We start from the raw sequence: 25383 nt of genomic DNA on the forward strand, positions 1-25383 counted from the left end.
GTGAATACGTTCAAGAATGCCCTCCAAAACTTAGAAAACATTAAACCCTCTGATGCCTTGCACATCAGCATTGTATGTAAGTGTGACAACTTGCTGTTGTTCAGACTCCAAATACCTCATTCTTTATCTTCCTGTATTTTATAGTCAAGTCATGAGGGATTCTAAAACCACATCTCCAAATTGCTTGTGATTGTTCAGAAACAAGTCTGCTACCAAGGGTGGAAATTCATTCCTGGATTGGTCTCTTGAAAGAGCACACAGATCTGCAGTTCCTCCCTCTGTTATATTGACTGGAAAACAACCCAATAAATATCTGCACATGCTTAGCTGTGCTACTGGCATGCTGAGAGCGAGTATTATTCCATTTTGGAGCTCTGCATAGTTAGACATATCTCTGATTGCAGATGTTTTTCCTTGAATTTTCTTAAATTGCCTATCTCCCTTTGAGAGGTAGTTATTTTTAAGGGTCTGAGCAGTTTATACCAGGTTTACAGATCTCTGGTGCTGCATAGTACCAAAAACTCCAGGTTAAGGAGGGTTTTGAATGCGGGAGAAAAGCTCTGTAGCATCTGGAAAGAGGAGCCTCCTTTGGTTAAGCCAGTACTCATTGATACTGCAGGACTTTTATTTATTTATTTATTTATTGCAGCAATAAAACCCTGAGGAAAGGGTATCCTCTATCAGCTGAAATAAGTTTTTATTAGCTTAGCTCTGAGATACAAAGAAGCAAAGCAGATTGCTTCTTTGGAATGTATAAAGCTGATGAGCATGGCAGGATGGGTATTCCTCAGAGCCTAATTTCCTTGCTCATTGATACACAGGACAGACTTGATCAAAAAGGTTTGGACCACAGGCAGGTTTCTTTGTTTTTCCCAGGCAAGAATATATTTAGGATTCCAAATATCCCAGACTAAATTAGTCCTTTTTTTTTTCAGCTGCTCTAGTGATACCACCTTTTTATTTTCCCAGCTAAGGCGTCCTGCTGGGGTGCATTCCTTCCTCCTGTGTTCAAATGGCCCCAGAGGTGTTCAAGGCCAGGCTGGATGGGGCTTTGGGCAACCTGGTCTGCTGGGAGGTGTCTGTGCCCATGGCAGGGGGGCTAGACCTGGGTGGTCTTTAAGGTCGCTTCCAAATCAACCCATTCTGTGGTTCCATGTCTAGTTCCAGACAGGAGACTTGTCATGCCCTACGTTGCTGCTGTCCATTTCCATTCTGTTGTGGTTACTGGGACTTATCACTCCCCTGTGGAGGTGCCTCACAGTGCTGCAAAGCTGCTGCCAGGTGTGAAAATAATGCAAAGAGCTCCCCCACTTTGCACCCAGCTTCTTCTTCCTGTGTTTGTGCTGAAAGCCAGTAAGATTGGATACTGCTTGTGTTGGCAGCTAAACCACATCTTTGCTGAAGTAAATCCATTTGCTGTTAATGATCTAGATACATGTTTCACAAAAATCTCTCTTAGAGATAACGCTTCCCTAATATTTGTACCCTCCAAAGGCAAGTGGTGTTCAGCCTGCTTTCCCAAACATAGGTATTACAGATGAGGAGAACCCATGAGAATAAGAACATCTTAAAACTGATTGCGTATTGCTTTCTGTAGCAATGCTAATGTGCATTTGAGTATAGACATTCATTTTTAAAATGAAAGAAGAGGGCGTTTGAACGGATGACTAGAAAAATCCAGTTTTAAGGTGGGGAGCATAACCTCCACTGTAGCTATTAGGAAGTTGGTTCTTTTCAGCAGATTTGGAGAAAGCATATTTCCATTTATAGCTTCATCGATATCTCAATGAGCATTTGCTTTGGGAGAACAGCTTCCTCAGTACAAGTGCTTGAATGTTAATTTGGTAACAGCACTTCTGAATTTAAGTAAAATGTTGCAGTTTTAGTAGCTGTACTCAGGGAGAAGATCCAGAATAAACCTCTCGGATAACTTGCTTTAATAAGAGATCTGCAAAGACCAGTGAACTTTTTCATATTGCACTGTTTATTTCTGTCTACTTTCTCTAAATTTCCTGTAAGGCCAGTCAGTATATGTGGGTTTTGTCTTTCTAAGTGTAGAACATCTGGGCAAGGAAACGTTATTAAAATAAAATGCATGTTCAGTTGTTGAAGTCTTTCTTTCTGGGAACAATAGTTTTAACACTTAGCTTGCAAAATGGATTGTGCTTTCTTGAAGGGGACATCACTGATTGCTTGTCACAGGATTTTTCATGTCACTTTATGATGGATAAGTGTAGAAAAAATGAATTCAGGCATCATAGGCAAAGCTTTCTGCACAAGTACCTCTTTAGGCTTAACTCTTTTCTTAGGTCTTTTGATACGATCAATGATTATTCAAGAGATGGGGTCCAAGCTAAGAGTTAGTGATTATGTATAAGCTACTAAAAAGCTCAGAAAAGGTTGAACAAGTAGCTATTCATTTACGTGACCATTCAAACATCACCAAAGTACATGCAAGGAGATGGCAGGAAGATGAAGCTTTTTTATCCAGGACTGGTGGTTCAAGGATGTCCCACCTCGGTGAAGATGATTCCTTAGGTGTGGAGGAAAGCCACTTACTGAAGAGACTTATCTGATCATAGCACACTTTTCTGTAAGCTGCAATCTCCATGCAGGATTACTTCAACAATCTGCACCAAGTCACTTATATGGTGCCTCTACACTTTCTGTTAAACTTAAAATTGGAATCAAGATTACATATTTTCCTCCAAATCTCTATTCCCTCCTACTCACCTCCCCCCCATCCTGCAATATCTGGTTGACCATGTAGAATTTATGAAACAAAGGATGTTTTGCAATAGACAAACGTTTTTAATGGCACTTTATAATTTTATATAACATGTTTCAGTCAATTGAAGCAACATGCATGCATTCATATAAAGATGATAATTTTGTTCATGACTAGATTATTTACATATATATCCTTTTTTTTTTTTTTTTTACTCAAATGCAAGCATCATTTGATTAAGTAGTAGCAGATTGCAGGTGTCATGAGAAGGTGGCCCATAAGAGGAAGAGGCGTATAAGAATACTGCTACTTCTGTGGAAATAATTGGGTTACCATGTGTTCTGCTACTGTCTAATTTTAGTTATTTCATGTGATTAGACAGTTGTAGCTTACTGATTTTAATGAGCGATTGAATTGCAGTGCCTCTACCAGAAGAGACCTGCGTTTCTAGCAGCCTTGTGATACTTGTGTAGGAAGATGCTTGTTTTTAAAAGAAATTTAAAAATTAATGTGTGTTTAGCCTGCAAATGTACCATGCTAATTTGTTGCCAAAATCTAGTCAAAGGTATGTCATGTCACTAGTGAACTCTGGGGTTTTAAAGCTGGTTTATTCTCATGCAGTTTAGGACTTAATATATTTAATTTTGATTTTATTACATGGGAGAGATAGGGACTACTGAAGACAGACTTGCATTGAATATGAGGAAAACTTTGTGTCAATTAGTTTTCTAATTTTTATTTTGTAATGTCTTCAACCACCTTTAAAGCACTGATAATTTTTTTTTCCTATTTGAAAATGTTTTATTCCCACACAGTGTTCATAAGGAATGTACTGAAACGGCTCTATCCTGAAACTTCATCATCCCTTGTGCATACTTCGAGTGGAAAAGAGGAGGTGGTTCTCAGAAATCCGGGCTCAAAATCCAGAGAGAAGGACTTGGAAAATGTTCAGACTCTGTCAGCAGGTGCTAGTACATCAAGTGATGCACCCAGCAAATCATCTCAAGGTGAGACTGCATGCTCTTTTTTTTTTTTTTTTGATAATATGCTCTTAAATATAGTTCCTTAATTTGAGAACAGTGTAGTATCTACTTTTTTCATTCAATTGATGATTCCAGACAAATCTGAATAAAAGTGCTAGTGGTACTTGATACCTAGAATACTTGGACTCAGTGCATTAGTCCTCTGACAGCCAAGAAATAGCCTTGGTGTATACGCAGTGTGTGCCGTGTGTGTATGCAGCGTCTAGCAGTAGCTAATATGAAGCTGGAGCCAGGAGTTGGACTTCTGATCCTAGTGGGTCCCTTCCAGCTAGGGATATTCTATGATTCTATAAATGTCCTTTTATCTGTTTAACAGTGAAAAAATGAATTATACTGGTACAACTCTGCTCAACTATTAGAGTTTGGAAGGATTAGATTGGAGGGAGTACAATGATCAGCATTAATTTCCTGCCCTTGTGTTGCAACAGAAACCCCAGGTGGTTGTAAACTCAACAGAAGGTAAATACTGGTTTAGGCGATACATCCCTGTCCTGCTAAAGAACGTTATTTTCAGTGTGTATATGTGAAAGTGATGTGAATATTTTGACAGGTAAGTAAAAGTCTTTTTTCAAATGGGTTGTAAAACATGGGTGCTATTGCCAAAAGGTGACAGAGTTGTGAAATGAAGTAGCTGTGGTATTACTTGTGGGTGAAAGGCTCTGCGCTTACATGTAGAACAAGTGTGAATTGCTTTGTGTTGTAGCTCATCTAAAATCAAAATCTGCTGTAACTGAAAGAGGTCATTAAGCTGTTTGACTTGAAATACAAAGACACGTTTCCTTAGAGTATAAAAAGCTTTCTCTGGGGACGGTGCTTAGCTAGATGTGTTACTTACAAACTGGGAAGAACTGATCACAGATGTGGTGAGGGACAGAAGATCAAAGTCCTGAAAGAAATGAGTAAATTGGCTAGTAGAATTAGAACCCTGTACTATGTGAGAACAGACTTGTGTTGTTCAGGGATCTTGGTAGGACCCAATGGAAGACTGGACAAAGGAGCTTGGGTGAGCTGGTTGATCTTCAAGAATAACCTTTTTGAAGCACAAGAACAACCCATTTTGTCATGCAGAGAGCTGAGCAAGTGTATCTGGGTACCTGACTGAGCTTAGATATGTCAGGGAGCAGCAAAGGGAAGGTGAGGCAAGGCTAGCTGGGGCAGCAAGGCAGTCACAGGGGCAGTCTCTTCACCATGGAAGCAGTGCCACGGTACCTGAAAACAAAACAGAGCAAGTGTGGTAACAATAACCAGGTTCAGCCAACAGTCCAGTCACACAAGGCAAATCACCAGGTCTGTGGTCAAACCAGTGAGTAAAATCTGAGTCAGGGTGTGCATCAGTTGGGGTATGTGGCCAGGCCCAGGCATGCTGCAGTCTGACTCGGGCTGGGATTGAGGGTCAGAGCCTCAGCTTAAAGGCAGTTCCTGAGTGAAGCGAGGTGATGCCCCCTGCAATGAGGATGGCTAGTAACAGCTTGGCTACAGTGCTTTCTTACATCCCTCCATAATGGAATTTGCCTTTGAAGGTTTGTGTGGCTGTTGTCCTGTGTTGCATCTAGTGACAGAAGATTGCCTCTAAGTCTCTACTTGTTGCATTTCCATTTGTTTGCCCATTTTGTTTTGCTACATCTGTACTTTTCTGAAGCTGATAATGAGATACAATTTTGAAAGGCTTATACAGCATTAAACTTAGGCTATAAATTGATATTTAATAGCATTTGGAAAGAATTGTCCTTTGGAAACAGTTAACAAGCTGTTTATTTCCTACGATGAAGACACACTGAATAAGTGTAACTACAGGGTAACTTCTTATGCTCAAAATACCTTCATTTGTACTGAGTGCTTGGCATTCCTCATAAATTATGGTCTGCCCAAATTCCAGCTGAAGTGTTAATCTTAGTTAATCTTGTGATGTATAACTCCTCTGTTCCTAATTTTAAGAATACTGTTTTAGGAACTAGGTATAAACACAGGCTTTTTATCCAAAATCTCAGTTCAGGTAAAATACAACTCATGGGAAAGAGAAGGTGAAGTAAAAAAAGAACAGTTCCTTATCTCCTTATTTAGGTTTTTCACAGTAAAGCAACAAGGCTGCCCTGTAAATTAGCAGCAAACTACCAGAGCTTATTTTCTGTTGGAGGCAAGTAAATGCTATGGTACTACAGAAGGGTTCCGCCTTAATGGATGTTCTATAAATATCTACTAAAAAAAGAGGAAAGACTTGGAGAAGGTCGTAGGGATAAACTCATAGGAAAAGAGAAATCGGTTACCCAGCTGTGAAGCCAGTAGATAACCATTCTTTTTCTGGTTATGGCTTCATTCAAATTTAATAAGAGCTCTTGCATGAATAGTCTTTTACATGTTGTGATTTTTATGGCATTGATCCCTGAAAGTACGTGTTTAGTGACAGGCTATAAGATTTGGAGCAATCGACTGTGTAGTCTTGGAAAAAGGCATAAAGGCATTGATCAGTTTTTCTGATCTTATATTAAGTAACCTCTTTTTTTAGTACAACAAAGGTTATGGGCTTCGATAGTTATGAAAAAGTTGCCTCTTTAAGGAGCAGTAGTCTAAGTTTAAGATGAAGAATGGAAAATGAGGGATTTTTAGCATAGATATGAACTCCTTTCGAGTTTGAAAGTGATTGTCAGTCCTACAAAAATCTACTGGAAAATTAAATTTAGTGTCAGTAAGAAATTGAGGATTTCCATAAAAGGAACTTGACTTAAGGTCCAAGTATTTTCTAGCATTAAGTAACAGCTTTTGCTACAAAGCCTGTCACAATGTTCAGCTTGCCTTTAACACCAACTTTCAAATTGTGAAAATAGTGTTACCAATATTCACAAGCTAACCCCTCCCCCCAGATTTGTGTATTTATTATAATGCCATTTGTAGCATTGCTGTAAGCGTATCTTGAAGTATAATAGTAAATATGCCCATAAAATTTTAAGGTTGTACTTTTGAATCTTGATCCTGTAAATACTTGTATTTATATGTATCTTTTCAAATCAAGTAAGTTAAAGTTAAGGTGCTGAAGTATTCAAAACACCAGAACCAGTGTTTATGGCTGGTTCTCATTTAATCTTGAAAGGTGTTAATAGTTTAGTATCAGAAATGATTGTACCATAAAATTCCACACACAGTTCTGGAACCGAGGCTTACAGAATATTTGGAGATGAAATAAAAATTCTGAGGGACACTGTCCTTTGTGACTACAAACTGATCTTCTGAATTATATGTACATTTTCTTACAGATGCTGGTAGTTCTGTTAGGGGTGGAGAAAGTGTGGAGATGCCACTCTTGTTCTGAATCCCAAAGAGGGAGAATAATCACTTATCTCACTCTTAAAAAGATTTTTAAGTGACTTTAAAAAATAAATAAATCTGTGCCCAACATTCTGGGAGTATACTTTCCCTTTGGATTCTAATTTTCCTAAATCATTTTTTTCCCCTATTCTGCCATAGTATTCAGTAAAAAAATTAATTTAACCAAAAAAAAAAGGGGGGGGGGGGGATTTGTTGATTTGATTAGCCCTAAGACAATTAAATAAGACTTTCTAAACATTTCTTCCTTTCAGGAATCTGATATTTTCTATTGCAAGAGTAATAGCTCTTAATTTCAGAAGATTCTGAATAAAGGTTCTTCTTGCTTCAACATAAAATTTAAAGAGGTTCTAGACAGCCTGCTTTGTTACCTTAAACCTTTTAAAATCAAGGCAATTAACGAGAGCCTTGTTGAGTGCCAAAGTATTAAAGAGCAAATGGAAAACTGAAATCTCCTACAAAGAAGGGGATTTAACTTTCCTTTCCATGACCTTGCAAATATGCTTTCAAGTGTAAATACCTAAAAACTTGTTATAGTGAAGGAAAAGAAAAAGTGTCTGGCAAATGATGAAGGAAGCATTTCTAAGTATAAATTATTCACATAAATGTGGCCTTTGTCTAAATTTGGTATTCTGAGGATTTATTTTGTTAATTTCCAGCCCTTTTTAGGGCAGGATCTACCTGCAACAAGGATTAATTTCATGGTGATGTTTTTCCTGAGACCTGTAATTCTGTGATTTCTTTACTTTTGTTGATACTTTAAAATCTCACTAATTACTCATAAAACCTTTAATAGTACATATTAAAAATAAACTTCCATGCTTCTGGCTAGAGACTTGAGACTTGCTACCTTTCAAATTGAATTTTTAATGGCCTCCCTAATCCTGGGTCTTTTTCTTGGCCAGAATTATTAGCCATCTTTTAAAGGATTTGGGATTTACTGATTGATGTTTAGCATCTTTGTTATAAAACTTAAAATTTAAGAATTGAAGATGAGTAATTGTACACAGGTGAAATATATGTATCTTTTTTTCTTCAATGCATGTTTCACTTTTGGCTTTTTTCCCCTACTTCTGGAAACAAAATTGAAATGCAGAGGGCCTAGACAGTGTGAGATCTTGTGGAGACATCCTACCTATTCTTTTTTGTTTCTTCCTTTTGTGGAAGTGTTAATGAAGAAAAATGTGAAGATATTACTATTACGAAGTTCAAAGTTTAAATTTGGGGGGAGGGGGGAATACTGTATTATTCTACCAGAGTAGACAAAAATGCAGCTTAATACATGTTCTTAAAATAAAAATGTGAATCTTACCACCTGTGGAATATCCCAGCATTGCTGAGTTCCATGTATGGATTTCCTTTTAAAATTCAATACAACTGCTAGACTTTTCTTTGTGTGGGTTGTCCACCTTACCTTTTCCATTACAGTTATTAATGCTGTCAGTACACTGTTTCAGAAATTATCAGAGTTGGGATACATGGACTGTCTCCTTACTAGCTCTAATCCTGTCTTCCTGGAGCCATGGTATTATAGAAGCAAGTTAGTGGCAGAAGCACCTAGAAGACAACGCTTGTCAAAGATACATATATGTATATGGTCAGCACTGGCTTTCAATTGATCAAACTGCTGAAGTACATATGCTTAAGGACTGAAACACTAGCAGCACACAATGCAGTGAGCAGCTTTAGGGACTGGTTCAGCAGTTCAGCATCACTTCAGCAGTTAATTGCTCTGAAAGGCGGTCTTTTGTGAATAAGATCAAGAGCAGTGGAGATTATAATTATACAACAAAGTGTTGTCACACAGTCTTGTGTTCCTCTCTCAAGAGTCTATACATTCTTTCATTACATGCTTTATTACAATGGCTTTACACTGTGCAAATGGAACAAACATATCCAAAAATGAATGTTTGACAGAAGACACCAACCTCTTGTGGTTATGGTAGAAACAGTGCTCAACCAGATTTCCAAGCTGGTAGCTATATGCTTGAAAGGGAATGTAAAGATCTGGGGCTTGGGGGAGGAAAAAATGTATTTATATCCTGTCTCAGTTCAGAGTAAGTGGGCTGCCTGTATAATATCTGTAACTTCAGTTGTGACAGAAACAGCCTTGTCGTTTGGTCTCTGGTTCCCCTAGCAATGCTTTTTTGCTGCTGTTTGACCCGTTCTTTCCTTTTCCAGTGTTCTTGCATATGTACGTATGTACACTTGCTCTTCTCTTCTACATCTTCATTTCAAACAGCTTCACTGTCATAGAGAAATCTGCTGGCGTCTGTGACAACTGAAAGCAATTTAACAAATAGCTCATCTAATAGTATGTAGCAGTTGCTTAATTGGAGTAGAAAATGCCAGCTTTAGCTGTATGTGTAAACAAGCTCTAAACCTAACTGTAACCAGCTGCAGGGAAGCTCATTATCTTGGGAAAGGAAACAGAAAATGGCTTGTGTAAGGCCATCTTGATAAAATGGACTTGTTTCAACTGGAGAAGGGCTGTCAGACAATCCTGAGGTAAATTTAACTTCAGCATAGTTTGCATATGTGTGTTGGCACTGTCCACTCTGGCTCCCTGTTTGAAATTATTTTAATGCATTAATGACAAAAAAGGTTGTGCGAGATGCCTCTCGTGCACCCATGTATGCTGTGAGTGTATAACTTCAGCTGTCACTGACAAAATTGTAGTTATTCGGTCAAACTTCATGTTTGCTCTTATTACAAATTGCTTGCTTCCTAGTTGTCTCCCCCACCAAACATACCTTATAACCATTACTTTAAGTTAGTGGAAATGTTATGTTGTGAATTTGTTACTGAATTAAGTTCAGGGCAAAGGATTTTCCATGTTTTTTGTATTCCTGGGAGTTGGGTTATTCTTGTAAGCAAACAAGAGTGGACTTTTACTGATGACTATGAAATAAAAATGGTGGGTTTGAGGGGAGAGGAGTGGTTAAACCTTAAACTTCGTTTGCTTTTATTCTGATGAGCACATCTTTTTGTTTCCTGGACTAGTTTCAGGTAAGTCCCAGTAATAATGTAATCACTTAATCAGTGAGTGCAATTAACTAATTACAACATAGACATAGGCCTTTTAGATTCAGTGCTGCTGCATTATTTTTTAAATTATATTGACTGACAGGTATGAATTTGGCTCTTGAAAGGTGTGTTCTTATTTGTGTGAACAAGTAAGATCTACAGCACTAGGAGAAATGATAGAGCTATGTGCTAACTGAACGTTTTTAAGATACCTTTATTCTTATGCTTATACAACTTGATTTCTTAGACATGCAACCAAAATATCATCTGTTATCATATTCCAGGATGTATACAAGACAATGAAGCTGTTAAATAAGTGGCTTAATACTTTAGCTATATAGTGTTTCGTGATTACCTCAGATACTCAGCTTTCAGAATGTTCAAAGAGGTAAAAGCTGCTGTCAATTTTTTAATAGTATATATCTCACCCTGTATACAATTATTATTCTTCTGTCTAAAAATTCTAAAACTTTCATCTACCTGTAGTCAGATTCTGGAAAGCATTCTGTTTCTTGGTTTCCTAGATCAAGGTTTTTCCCTACTTCATTCTCTGTGTTGTCCTTTTTCCAAAGGACCGTTGATGTTCATACATAGCTCATAGCAATAGTTCATACATAGCTGAAGAGTGAGAAGAGGAAGAAGAAGCATCTCTAGTTTTGTTTTCTCTATGACAATGTTTGCCAGGTCTAATGTAATGAAACTGAGTTTGGGTAATAATAGTAAGTCCTATCTTCAATAAAATGAGCTATAATACAAATACAGCCTTTCTTGGTGTCTAAAAAAATAAAATCTTAAGAGCTAGCATACTTGTGGGAGGTGGTGAGGCAAATAAATTTGAGCTCTCTTGTTCCTTGCTTTTTATGAATTTCCCATCCCAAGTTGGTCCTTGTAAAATAGCTATATATTTATTGACCTCAATTTCCTTCTGAAGTTTTTGATTTCCATCAAGCTGAGGGAAAAGACAGTGATGAGGGAAGCACTTTTGATTTTTTTTTTTAAGTTTTCTTCTTTTAATTTTCTAGTCCTATGAGCATACTTGTGTTAAACTAGTTCAATCTGCAGATTTAAGTAATCTTATGAGGTATATAATCCCTATGTTTGATGATGTCACTGTCATTGATAACTTCTTCAATTATTCCATTGGAGATATTAACAGGAAACAAAATGGTTTACAAATGTGTTTTAAACCAAACTTATAGATGAGGGTGTCATTTTTGCTAGCTGTAAAAAAATGCTTGCAAGAAATAAAAAGGAAACAGTTCCTTTTTTTTCCTTTGTATAGCTATATAATGACCTGTGGCGTATTTTAAAATAGGAAAAGAAAAAAACTTTATTTGTTTCTAGATCATCCTACACCTGTTTGAGCTCTTAAGAAAGAAATTGGATTCCTGCTTTTAATACAAATGAGAATATAATAAGGCCTAGTATTCAGTGGAAACAAATGTTAATCTTATACTATATAGAAGCTGCAATCTACATGAAAATAAATACATGGCCATAAAAATTGTGAGATGTGCAAATACGCTGGTAGAAATAAACTACCAGCATTTAGAGTCAGAGAAATCATGAGACAGTACAGCAAAATGCTAATAAATAGGAAATACTTCAATGAGCCTGCGGCATAGATAATAAGCCAGCTTTGAGAAATAGCTATGGGTGAATTGCCACAAAAAGAAACATGCCCTATTCTAAAGCTCTTAAGAATGGGTACTTTGCCCTTAGTTGTGCATAAGCCTTAATAGCACTTTAGGCACTGAAGATCTCAGTGCTGCTGAATGACATTATAATTGCATACTTCTCAGCTGGATGATGAATCTGAATAAGGAAGTGTTAAGATGACCTGTGATGGGTGTTTAAACCTTAAATTTTAAATTAACTTTCAATTTTATTAAAGCAAAACAATTTAAAAGCGGAACATAAAATCCGAAGTAGATGGCTTTTCCAAAGTAGCCAGGGCTTAACAAAAATAATTACATTGGCACTACTTCCAGATGTATGAGACCTTAAATGTAAGGTAGATATGTGGATCATTGTTAGTTTGGGTGCTGTTATTCATCTTTTCATCTCCCTTCCCCTCTACTCAAACATTCACACTTGAATGCATAGGCTGAAACATAGCTTTTTAAATATGATGTAGACCCTTCTTGCCAGAAATATTGCAATATGCTTATCTGAAAAGGCGTGGGAGTCTGTCCGACCAAATTTACACTGGGTGGTTGTATCTAATTCCATTGAAAAATCTAGTCATTGTCTTAGTACATTGGAAGGGACGAATTGTAAGGCTGGACAGCAGTTACCCTCTTCCTTTTCCATTGTGTCCAATTTGCATAAAATCATTAAGGTTGGAAAAGACCTCCAAGATCATCTGGTCCAACCATCTGCCTACCACCAATGTCACCCACCATGTCCCTAAGCACCAGGTCCAACCTTTCCTTGAACACTCCAGGGATGGTGATTCCACCACCTCCTGGGCAACTTGCTCTGATTCCTGATTATGCCCGCGGGGAGAGAGCTGCTGTAGGCGTTGGTTCCAGCCACACCTTTCATCTGTGTTAAGCCATGGGCGAGTGCTGTCTCCCTAGGGAACTGTCTGGGGAAACCTTGTACTCATCCAGTCTCCTGAGAAGCTTGGTGGTCATGTGGTGCTTAGGGACGTGGTTTACTGGGTAATACTGGTGTTTGTGGGCCAGTGGGACCAGAAGATCTTGGAGGTCTTTTCCAGCCTTTATGGTCCTGTGAGGACCAAGTGCAGATTGTCATAGGTTAGTCTTAATTCCTCAAAGCAATTAAGGGCGGGTGAAAGAGAAACTGCTGCTGATCATCAAGCTTGGTAGCTTTCCAGCAGTGTGGTATCTTGAACAAGCTGCTGTGGGTAGAAGTCTTAGTTTGATTTATTTAATTGAAGTATTAAATCACCAAGTCATAAAGGGAATGCTGGGGAAAGACTCCATAAGCACTGACTTTGTTTACTTTATAGCCATTTCCATTAGTTGAGCAGAGGGAGCAGCCTCTGTAACTTCAACTTTCTGTTTTTAATGAGGTGTCACTTAGAGTGACATGAAGTGTCAGGATGGAGGTTGGAATGAAGTGAATTGAGTGACAGCATGCTGCCAGACACAAATGGCGTACAGCCTAAGAACAGGGAATAGACTTGTATAATGTGGCCAGGCTTCTACTGCAAATCTGGGAGTGAAGCAAAAACACGCTATTTCTTGAATGTCAAAGGATAGCAAACCTTTTCTGTCTAAAGACAACTGTGTACACAGTAGCAGAAAATAAGGTCAGTCTAGAAATTTTAGTACTGCCATCTAAACCGCTATGCACTGGCCGATGGTATTGTTGAAAAGAGTATTGGAATAAAGTAGGCATGTTGTACTGCTTCCCAATAATGTTGTCCCACAGTTCACAACCTGGGTACTTTCTGAGCTGGAGGTATGCACTTGATTAGATTTTTTTTCTTTCATTTTTTATTTGTTTGGATCTATGTAAATTTTACAATTTTGAGTAAAAATGCACACTATGAAATATTACCTGGCAAATAGGGCAATTTATCATTCAAAACAGAATAGCAGACATCTTTAAAACTGTAAATCTGAAATATACTCTGCGGAAGAAAATGATTTTTCAGTATTCTGATGCAGGTATTGGTGCCAATGAAATACATGACAACAGCAAGTAGCATAACTTGAGATCATTAGATATCCAAAAGCCAGTTAACTTTTATTTTAAAAATAATGAAGAATCTTTGGAAGGAGTGTATCTTGGCCCAAAGACTGGCTTGAGTGTCTTTCCTCATTTAAACAATAAAGTACATTTAATGAGGGGGATAGATTGGATACTAATGTTTGCAGATGAGAATTTATTTAAGGATTAATTAAATCAGAAAGATTGGGCACTTTAGAGGTGTTAAACAAGCTAAAACAATTACCGTGATAGTAAATTATGTCTATTAGCTCTTTGTAAGGGAGTTCCATATCTTTGTGAAAGCTAGGTTCCCACCTGCAATGGTGACTTTGTACCTAGCAAAGTAGCATAAAGCTTCCATTAGTGTGATGGTTGTCACTTCACTAAAACAAATGTCCTAGTTTTCATGTCATAGCCTAAATCTAATTTATATTTAATGAAAATAAGGGTTAGAATATAGTCATATTCAACAAATAAAATGCACTAATGAAAACATTTTAAAGGAGATAGCCTCACTTTTGTCAAGATCCTTTCTTCTGCAGTGGGGTTACAGTAAATGCTAACCTGAAGAATATTGACTTGTGTAAAAAGCCCTGGCACTGGATTAATCAGACCTTGGCTTTGATCCAGTATCAATCCTGCCTTCCTGGGGTTTTCAGTAAGGAATTCTTCTGAGGCTAACCTCTTCTCCTGCACTTCCCCAAGTGACAGCTGGGTGTTTCCAAAGAGTAACTTCTTAAAGTCAGGGGCAGCTAATGTGCTTCTTGGCTACTGTTTGGAAAAGTCTACAAGAGGTTCTGGCTGACCACTGGTCCTGGGTCTTCTGTTTGCTCTACTACTTCCACACTGTGATCAGTTATTAAGGCTTTCTGAGCTGCAGGAAAGCACTTGCTGATAAAGACAGATTTTTTTTTTTTATAAGATTTGGAGACTGTATTAGGTGGAGGTGGCAGGGTTTTGGTAGCAGGAGTGCTGCAAGGGTGGCCTCTGTGAGAAGAGGCCAGGGGCTGCCCTGTGTTGTTCTATAGCTAACAGCTAATTCCAGTTCCTTCCAAAGTTATCCCACAGCTGGACTACATTTGTCTCCCTGTACCCAAACCTGCAATTAAATATCTATATTAACTGGCAATAAATTAATTTCTCCTAGTGAAGTCTGTTTTGCTGCAGCAGTAACTGGTAAGTGATCTCCTTGGTTTTATCTCTGCTCAGAAGCTTTCCCATGCATGTTGGCCCCATTTGCTCCCTTCACCACCCTATCCTCTCCTGCTGAGGGGGGAGCAAGTGAGCAGCTGGTTGGGAGTTTGGTTGCTAGCCAGAGCCAACCCACCGCAGAAACCAGCAGCTTCATCGCTGCCCAGGGATTAATCACTCTTAAAGCAAGCACAGGGCTGAGGTCATATGAATGCAGCTGTGGCCAGAATGTGTTCAAAGTGTTGCCAGGTGTGACAGCACAAAGGTGTTCAGGTTGAAGCCGTGCTGAAGTACCAGCACTCCAAGCTGCAGTTAGGGGAAAGCTTTAAAAACCTTCAAGATTCTAAAATTAACCTGAAACAAAATACACTATCTTTACCTGAAATGATGACAGACTGAGCAGCTGGCAACTTTACTTGGCTAAGGTGAGATGGAAGCTTTACCCTCAGCTCCTTAAGAGGTCCCGTACTTGTCTGGGGCAGGGCAGCAAGCGATAACATAGCTAGCCAGGCTGCTGACATCCTTGCAGATGTAACCTTGGTAACGATGCAGTTTAGATGCACTTCCCCACTCCATGCACAAGGTTGATTTATATGCAAAGGAGCCTTGTGTGGGGAAAATTGTGGACTGGAATATGAATAGGAGACAAATTGATTCAAAATATTTATTCTGTATTCTTAGTTTACCTTTAAGAACGATATTTGTTCTTTTTTGATTTTGTAAGCATTCTTTAAATGTTTGTCTTTTTTTATTGAATAAAATAAAACCACAGAAACTGCTGTTTGCCTATGCTACTTGTGGATAAGCATCTATCATTTTCTGTATGCAAATACAGTACGACTTTTCAGTTTTCTCTTTGTGATGCATTAGACAAGGAAAAAACACCCACTGTGCATCTTGGATAAGTGCATTTGTTCAATTTCCCATAACATGTTAAGGTTACAAAAATGTGACTCCCTCTGAACTGTACTTCTTTTCTTAATGATGCTGCAACAAATCACTTAGAGATTCACTGATAACTGGTTTGATCTAGTTTCATTACTGGAATTACCAATTTGGTGAATTCATTACTTTTAACTAGTAGGAAGATTTTTGAGTACTTCCCGTATCTGATTATTTTCATTAGTTTTAAATAGACATATATATTTTAAAAATAGTACAGTGTCATGTTTTTATATGCTTACCTGCTTGGCAGCAATGTTTGAGACTTTATAATCAATCTGTCTCTGCTTAGCCCAGGGAGACTGGCCTCAGTCTGGAAAACTCCAGACTTCATGGTTTGAGACTGAGCAATTAATGTGCTGAGATCATACAACTGTGCATATACTGTTTTTATGATATGCTAACTGTGTGGTTTTACATACTTTTACAGGATTACCAAAGACTAATGCCTTATTTATGGTTTATAAACAATTTCAAGATGTATAGAGGGTAAATAATTTGGGGACTTCCATTTAAAGATTTCTTAAATTTCTCTTGAATGCTCACTCCTTTACGTAATAACAGTTGTTAATGTTCTTCTTTCCAAGAGTAGGTGTTAACAGATTTTCCCCCAAATTCTGTTTTGTTCAGCTGTTTTGTCCTAGGAGGTCAATATATCTCCCCATAAATCCAATTCTTGTATGATTAAAGGGTTTAAGTTAGCCATGACTACTGCAAATTGAGTTTAATGTCTTAATAGTTGTCTATGGTTTTATAGAACTCAAACATAAAGGGGGGGGGGGGGGTGAAATGCAGGGAAATAACATTTTTAAATTATTCAGAAGGGAATAATTCAAAATACATTTGCACATACTTGTAAATTAAAATATCACCAATTAACACTTCATCATTAATCAACATGGGGGGGGGGGAGAACAATGCAAGTACTGCCAGTTCAGTGATTTGGCATCAGCTTAGCAAAAAGGACTTGTAAAAGAATTACTCAAAATTAATTTTAGTTAATCTTTTTTCCCAAATCACATAATTGTTCTTCATCATATTGTATTAATTATTTAACTTCCTTTATCCTTTGAAGCATCCTCAATGTCGGTTTGAATTTTTTTGGCTTGTTCAAGAAAAACAACCATTTTCTCATGTATTATCAAAATAAAAAGAATGCATCCTGATAATAAAAACCACAGTGATATGTAGCTTTTCAAAAGTGCCTTAAATATTCTGAAATGTAATCATCACAGATATCTAAGGTGATCAGTCATGCTGAACTCTTTGAAGTGTTTTATCTGAGAAATTTCAACCTGTATAGATAAATTACATACTTGGATAGAAAAGGACTTGGTGAAAGCTATTTTGTTATAGAAATAATTCTTGTTAGGGATCTGTGTTTCTATCAGACACAACTGCATTTTAAATTTTGAGGTATTAATCTACACATTGGTACAGCTTGGGAATGGGCTCAGATCATTTCAGATCTTGCACATCTGTGAAGAGGCTAATTTTGTGTACCTGCCAAAGACCTTTTCACCAAACAGCGTTACAACATTTCCATCTAAAGGGGCAAGTTGCCCTCAAGGAAAGAAGCTTTACATTGTGTTGGTGCTGGCTTATGGAGCAAGCTGATGGGAAAAGAACATGCTGAACCATCTAAAATTATAGTGCAGCATCTGGAGACAACCTGAAGATCCTGGCCTTCTGGAAAGGCTTTTGTCTCCCTGTAGTTGATCCCTACTGTTGTCACTACAGGGGCAAAAAAATAGTAATAATAATAAAGATAACTGGAACAGAGAAGCATCAGTCATTCCTACAGAGTTACTTCTAGCCTAGCAAACAAATGCAAGACATTGTGCAAGAGTGGTAGTACATTTCTAAATACCTTTTTAAAGGGGAAAGAAATTCTACAAAAAAAGCCTATTGCTATCATAACAAATAGTATTTCTTATATAATTAAATAGTTGGGAAGCTGGCCCTCAGCACTCTTCGAGAAGAAATGGGGAGGTGAACCCTCTTGGGCAGGAATTGCTGAGGCTTAGTCAAGTGTGGTTTTCAGACTCACTTTATCTTTGTGCCCTTTACAACTGCACCTAGATTGTATCTGTAGAAGTCTGCAAATAGAGAAACACACTTCTGAGATTCTACTTCTGTGATTCTTTTTGTATTACTTGTATCACTTTTAATCTCTCCATCTTCTGTGAAACAGTTCTTACAAAAAGTGTCTGCTCATGCTGAATAGGGAGAAATATGTGGTGTCTTTTAGTGTGTCACTATGAGTGGAATCTTCTTAAGTTAGGACAGAAAAATTCTATGACAAAAGAAAAAGTGTTTCTAATGGAAAGAACTAACTTTATTTTATTTGTAGCTGTTACAGAATTCTGTACAATTTTGTTGGTTGTAGGATAATTTCAGTATTCCACATCTGACTCGTACTTTTTTTCTCTTTAATGATTTTGAGACCACTTGTTATCATTGCTTTAGTTGGCAAAATGTTTGAGAAAATCTTTACTGAAATCAATAGCAAGACACCTTGTTTTTCTGTTTTGTAGGTAGTGACAATACAGTTCTGCCTCCAAGGAGAATGTACACAGTGAATCTTCCTCCTGAGGGTTATGTTGCAGTTACTCAAGATACTAATAGTATTTCAGTTTCTGAAAACTCAGAGGATAGTGCTGAGTCTACAGGTAAGTTTGTATGATTGTTACTGTGCTGTGTTTTTTTTCAGAGAAACTTGCTAGCAAGCCTTACCACCTAGATCCAAATTGCAACAATTAAGTATTTAAACTCTTGCTGCCAGTGGGTGTCACTGTTTTGCAACATAAGCAAAATTGAGATGTATATTCTTACGGGTTCATTTCCTTTGTTAGTTTGAAGACCAGATTCAGTGCTCGTTTATAACCAGACAGTGCCGTTGACCTTGCTGAAATAACATAAAGTGTATCTGGAGACTAAGTCTTCAACTTCTCCCATTCAAGTACCACACATATATAATGCCTGCTTACAGTCATATTATTTTTAAGAAGAACACTAGATATCATCTGTTTTACTAAGTCATAACGCTGATATTCTGAGGGGTTACCAGAGGCTTACCTCTCCCTGTTGGGAGAAGTTCACCTGATGGGATGTGATAGGGAATCAATACCAATCCATAAACTTTGAGAGATTTTCTGATGAGAAGTTGTGACCAGGTAACTTCAGAACCTGTCAAAGGATAGAAGAGAAGCAGAACAGGATCTGTAGAGTAACAGTCTTTTAAGTGAACTTCAATAAGAAACATGGTTTTCAGAATGTTATTGCTGCAACTGAAGTGATTCCATCTGTCTTAAAAAGAAGTGCTAAGCTTACATAAGACAGATCCATTTAGTTTTTTTCAACTGCTATGTTTCTGTGGATGTGTTTGTTCAAAATTGTGTATCGCTGTCATTTGCTATGATATTATTAACAGCTACTAGGAGCAGTCCACAGTAAAGTAAACATCTAGGTAAGCCTGTTGAAGTAAAACATTTATTAAATAGTAGTTTACTAAATACTGCTTATTTCAACTTGGAGACTGACTAAAGAAAACCTGAGATTCAACCTGCAAATACAGAAAGGCAAGTGTGCCTTGGCTTTTGAAAACAGTACCTACATGGGTGAATTTTCAGCTTGAAAATTGGGTCTCTATTCAGATCTCTGTTCATGATATTAGCTGTGGTTAGTATCCTGGTTGTAACATGTGGGTAGGAATCCCACATTTGTGTGGGGAAACATTCTGTGAAGAGATCCTGATACATACTTGAATCTTCGTATGAGGGTAGTGCAACAGAGTCCATGTACAGCATGCTTGGTGGCACATTGAATGTTCTTTCTCACTGTGAAATTAAGAGATGTTTTTTCTTGGATTGGGGAAGAAATAACTTTATCAGAGTAATGTAACAGTACATCTTGATGCTATCAGGATTAAGGTAAGGAAGGTATTTTAGCACATAACTTGCAAGTTTTGCTTTTCCCGTTATAAGATAGGATTCGCACTCAGTCCAGATTCTATTCCTAAATTATCCTTACATTTTAATTATGTAGTTATCTTTGGACAATTCATTGGGTTCTACAGCACTTCAGGTTCAAGCTGCTGCTTATTCTGATATTAGAGCAGTCTTTTTCTTCCTCCATGCTGTATAATCTCTGCTTAATCTTTGTGATCTCCTTTCAGGCATTAGAGGGACACTTCTTCTGTATTTTGCAAATGAGTAAATTAAGTCTCATAATGCTTTGCTGGCAAATAGCCCTAAGACATTCACTTTTATATAGGGACTTGCGTGACTTCTAAACACAACTTCAGAACCCAACCCTCTCAACACTTCTACAACTGAGATATACCCTTATCTTAGGATATACTGATACATATGCTATCAGTACAGATCTTTTGTGGTAGAGTCACTCAGTTACTATTTAAAATCTAGCAATAAATCAATATATGGTGCATGTTAGATGGTCATATATTGCATAGCGGTCAAGCAGAATAGAATTTAGGGTTGCATTATATTGTCCCTTCTTAGGGCCCTATAAACACTTGTCTAGCTTTACAATTGATATATTATTAAACAATGGCTTTGCTTGCATTTTTGGCTTCTGAACTTTAGGTTTTGAACTTCAGCTTCTTCTTTAACAGTTAACACATGGAATTTTGGGAGACACATTTTGGGGTTGATTTGCTATTTGACTTTATAGGTTATCATGGAATCAAGAAAAAGTAAGTTTGAAGTGTTGTTCAGGCTTTTCACATTCTCTTTGCAAGGTAAGCTGGACTATAAATGTCTTCCTTGCCAGGCATTTTCCTAATCTGTTCTTTTAAAAACCTCCAGGAAGGAAGATTGTCTTACCAGCCTTTTTCCATTTGCTCCAATGTTTCACTGTCCTTCTATATGTGCTAGATCTTGCTGCAGTTGAAGACACATATTTGTTCTGTCTGAATGTGGATTACAGAATTAGACATTTGTGCTAATCCTGCAGAGTTGAAGAACATGGTTAATTTTACTTAGGTATATGTGTTTTATTGTATTTAATTTGAGGATATACATAAAATTGGGATGAAGGCTGCAAGTTCAGGCAGTGCTTATAAAATATGGAAAGAAAATATGGAAAAAATCATGGCATGTATTATTTAGTTTGCTGGTCTAGATTTGGTTGTATACCAGAATAGTTGGAAATACATCAAAACAGGCTGTGATGCTCACAGTAAAGCAGAAAAGTGTTACAGTTTAACCTCTGGTATGTGTGTAGAGGTAAAAGCTCAGAGGTCTTACTACCTAAGCAGTGTTGCCTTTCTTGAAGATACTTTGTTATTGAGAGTTTCCTGTCTGACGCTTCAGTTTAGGAAAAATTAAATTTAATTAAACAAAAAACTTTCAAATATCCTTCCATTAATAGTAGATGTGCATATGACCAAGTATCTAGGGACTGATTCTGAAGTCAGAATCTGTGTGGCTTTCAAAAATGTAACAAAATCCCTCACACACCCAAGTGTCAAAATGTGACAATGATAAATGTCAAATGCGTGCCTTCAGTCTATGTTCATTTAACTCAGTCAAGGTTAAGCCTCTGAGAGGCTGTGCTTTTTAAAATTTCTTCAAGCGCACATCTGTTTACTACAGATTATGTGGTCCAGCTAGTGCCTTTCTAGCCTTTTTTAGCTTTTGGACCTAGAAGTAAGGGAAATAAATTTTGTGGAAATTCAGATAAACAGGTTCAATAAATCAGAAAGTTATTTTTTATCTCATGAAAATACTCTGACCTTATTTTGGGATTAAAATTTTGACAGGACAAGAGGCAGTGGTCACAAAATGAGAAACAGGAGGTTCCATCTGGATGTCAGGAAGCACTTTTGTACTGTGCGGGTGATGGAGCACTGGCACAGGTTGCCCAGAGAAGTTGTGCAGTCTCTTCCTTGGAGGTCTTCAAAAGCTGCCTGGACATGGTCCGGGGCATTCTGCTCTGGATGGCCCTGCTTGAGCAGGGATTGGACCAGAGGTCCGGCGAACCTCAGCCATTCTGTGAACTTAGTTACATTTCATTGCAGATTTGTGGCATGACTTTTTCTATAAACTAAGAAAACTAAATTTGTGTCAGTCTAAATTAATATAACAAGATTATCAGGAGGAATAGATGCGCCATGGCAGATATTTTACTGCATTAAATTCATCCATGGAAAAATGAAATAGTTGCTACACTAATTTATCTGTGACGTGTTTTTGAGTTATTAAAAATTGAAGTTAATTACAGTTGTAAATTAATTTCTTCTTGGCTATAAAGTAAATTTGTATTTGTCCATTCTTCTTCTTTAAGGTTATAGCTGTTTTATGGTTGGTCTTGTCATAATGAAACGAATCTTATCCAGACTAGCTGCTTAAGAAGAAAAACAAAAAAGTGGGTCTTTGTGCATATTTCAATGTCTTTCTCTATCTGCCTCTGCATGTTGTTTTTAGCATTTCAAATACTCTTCCCTATTGTGCCAAATAAGTTAACTGTGACCAGTTATGCCGCTGACCTTATGCAATTACTTTGTGATAAATTCATAAACGACCCAACAGAGTTGGGTTTTAGAGTTGTGTGAGGTGTCTTGGTTTCTTTGTGTAATTTCCCAGAGGTGGGAGGGATGGAAATAAAGTTTCAGGTTTGCTTCCTTTGTGTAAGCTGGTGGTTGATGAACATCTCATAATGAGAAGAAAAATTGAAGACTGTTTGGTCTTTCAAGAAAGTAGTGAAAGTAAAGTTTACCCTGTGTTCATAGGACAATAAATTGACTTGACTATTTTGTAGGATTTGAGTCACTATGATGGTGGGGGGTCAGGGCAACCTCTTGTTGATAGAATTTAATTAGATAGTAAAGAGGGGAAATAATACAGATAATTTATTTTCTTTTTCAAATGTTCTTGTATTTGCTTTAGTACATATTAATGCATTGCCAACCTTATTTTAGCAATAGACTTTATACCTTTGACAGGGGCCCCAAAATATGTGATTTTGAGCTATAAGTAAATATCAAATTCTGGTCATGAAGTCAATATTTCCATAGCTTAAAGCTCTTTAATTTTGATCTCTGCTTCTATTTATTTTGATTATCTTCTTATTGAGAGATATTTCTTCAGGAGTAGTCCCTTAAATATGCACCATGTTTTAAAGGATATTCTCAAAATAAGGAGAACCCAAAAGACTTTAGTTATGTATTCATCAACTTACTCCAAAGTAGCAGCTTAGTTTTGATTTGTTTTGCTTAGTTTGTTTTATAAGATAAACTGTTGAGTTCTTGCTATTTATTTCAAGACAGGTGAAACAATAGAAATATTATATCTTCCATTAGAACGTGAATGCTAAAAGTGTAGCCATGTTCCCTCTAAAAGATAACAGTTTGATTTCTCCAGCAACATTTCTTCCTGAACATTCTAATATAAGCTAAGATAATAGGATATAACATAAAATAATTTTATTGTGCACAAAGCACTGGACTGGAATATAATTTCTCTATGAAGTGTTTTAATATTAAATCCATATTTTTATAGAGAGTCCCAAAGTGGTATTTGGTGTTACTTAGATTCATGGCAGAGCAAATTCTTGACCCAGAGACTGTGGAAAATAAAGACAGCGTGTAACAGTTCAGGAATATGCAAAAGTCAAGGGCACATGAAAGAACAGAGAATGCAAAGAGTAGTGTTCTTTAGAGTAATTTTTTATTTTTAATTCCATAACCCCTTTTTGTTCTTGTCAAGTCTCACTTATTTTTCATTCATATTCTTGAACTGCAGTGCAGTATTCATCTGATGATACGTGTTGTTTCTATCTTGATAATAACCTACCCAGTTTTACTGAAACCTTTTATATAGACAAAAGGAGCCGAGACCTAACTGTGCTTCGTCCTACCTCCTAATGGGTGCGTTATGAGCTAGTGTTGTAGCTACAGAGTCCAGCTCAGATACTCCATTGCCATGCTGTAAAGAAGTGAAGTTAGAGAAATGAAAGCAAGCAACCCATTTTCTTCTACCTTTTGAAGGCTGACAAGTCTGAAATCATGTGGGAAGGTACTTCTTCTCTGGTACATATCCTCACCCACTTAAGCGTATTTGTTGGCCCAGGGCAGTGCAATTAATTGTATGTGAGAGATGCATACAAGTCAGTTGTTAATGCAGCTGACCTTTGGACTTCTGATCTGTTACTTATTTCTGTCAAAGGGCAATCGCTGCTGCAGTAAGAGGTTTAAACCGAGGTGATGAACTTAGAGATCTCTCTCACAAGTCAATTAAGGTATTGGAACATAGGTGGAAGATGCATCCCAGGAAATTACTAGCTGTGTGTATGAGGGATAGTGGCTTTGGAGGGATCCTTAGCAGACCTTCCAAAAACTACTGCATTTCCAAAGGTGGTTCTGCTGGCAAAAATGTTTGAATTTACTAATCAGCAAAAGACAGATTTATGTAGTGTCTTCAGATTCACTTAAGGTTTAAGGCAGCCATTTTAGGAAGGCTTAATACTACCTAAGCCTCTGTTTGTTGTTAAGGAGATGCTAGTTGGAATGGTGTGTTGACTACTTGCATTCTTGGCAGGTGGTTGGAAATCTGATGCATTACAGAACTGATGTACTCAGCACACCAAGGGAACAATATGTTTTAAGCAGCTAAGACTGCCAGTGAACCTGTTCGGTGGTGGGTAGCACCACTTGTGAAACTGAAGGTTACAAAAAGATTCATAATGCTTGAAACCAGAGGGATCATTAGACCAAGTAATTTAATCCTCTGTACCTCTTAGAGAGATCTTATATAAAGCTCAGTGGTTTGTTCCCAACAATAAATAAATACCATGTGCATTTCAAAAATGTCACATAGGCTCCACTACTTTCTGCTCATTTGTTGCAATAGCTAACTGGCCTCACTCTATCTTAAAATAAGTAAATAAATGAGAAATGCTTTGTTCTTCCTTTTGCCATTTGAGTAAAGAGCCTTTTTTAAACAGTGTTTTCTTCCCACAAAGAAGCACTGTAATCAAGTCATCCATCAATCTTTTCGATTTGATAAAACAGATTCACTTATTGTGCGTTGCTCTAAGATACTTACTTCAATCCTCAAGTTATTTTTGTAGCTCTTTTCTGTATCTCTTTTTTCACAACATCCTCTTTAAAATATGAACTCAGTATTGCTTGTAATATTTTTGGCTTCTACAAGGCCATGTGTTGAAATAAAAGTCTTTGTATTTCTACCCACTACTTTCTTTTTATATATATAAAAATATATATACCTAGAAATTGTATCAATGTTTTTCTGCTACAGCACTGCACCAAGACCTCATGTTATTTGAGATACTGATACCTTGGCCGTTTCCAGAAGTCAGTCTCTTGGATAATGTTTCTGATAAATAGCTGCATCGGGCTGTGGTTAAAATGTGAGTGTTAGCATTTGTTTGTTAAGGACTATATTACGAAGTACTACTTATGTATTA

The 25383-nt window shown here is 37.3% G+C and overlaps 1 protein-coding gene across 1 annotated transcript in view; it reads left to right on the forward strand.

Annotated features, from left to right (window-relative positions):
• The first annotated feature begins 2434 nt into the window (after nucleotides 1-2434).
• ERICH1 (glutamate rich 1) overlaps nucleotides 2435-25383 on the forward strand; it is a 55882-nt gene continuing 32933 nt past the window's right edge. Inside the window, exons 1-3 of the mRNA XM_035321607.1 lie at nucleotides 2435-3293; nucleotides 3544-3735; nucleotides 18471-18605. Coding sequence (XP_035177498.1) covers nucleotides 3206-3293; nucleotides 3544-3735; nucleotides 18471-18605 — 415 coding nt within the window. The 5' untranslated portion in view covers nucleotides 2435-3205. The remainder of the gene's footprint in view (nucleotides 3294-3543; nucleotides 3736-18470; nucleotides 18606-25383) is intronic.

This window comes from Oxyura jamaicensis, chromosome 3 (assembly GCF_011077185.1).
Source record: "Oxyura jamaicensis isolate SHBP4307 breed ruddy duck chromosome 3, BPBGC_Ojam_1.0, whole genome shotgun sequence".
Taxonomy (NCBI): Eukaryota; Metazoa; Chordata; class Aves; order Anseriformes; family Anatidae; genus Oxyura; species Oxyura jamaicensis.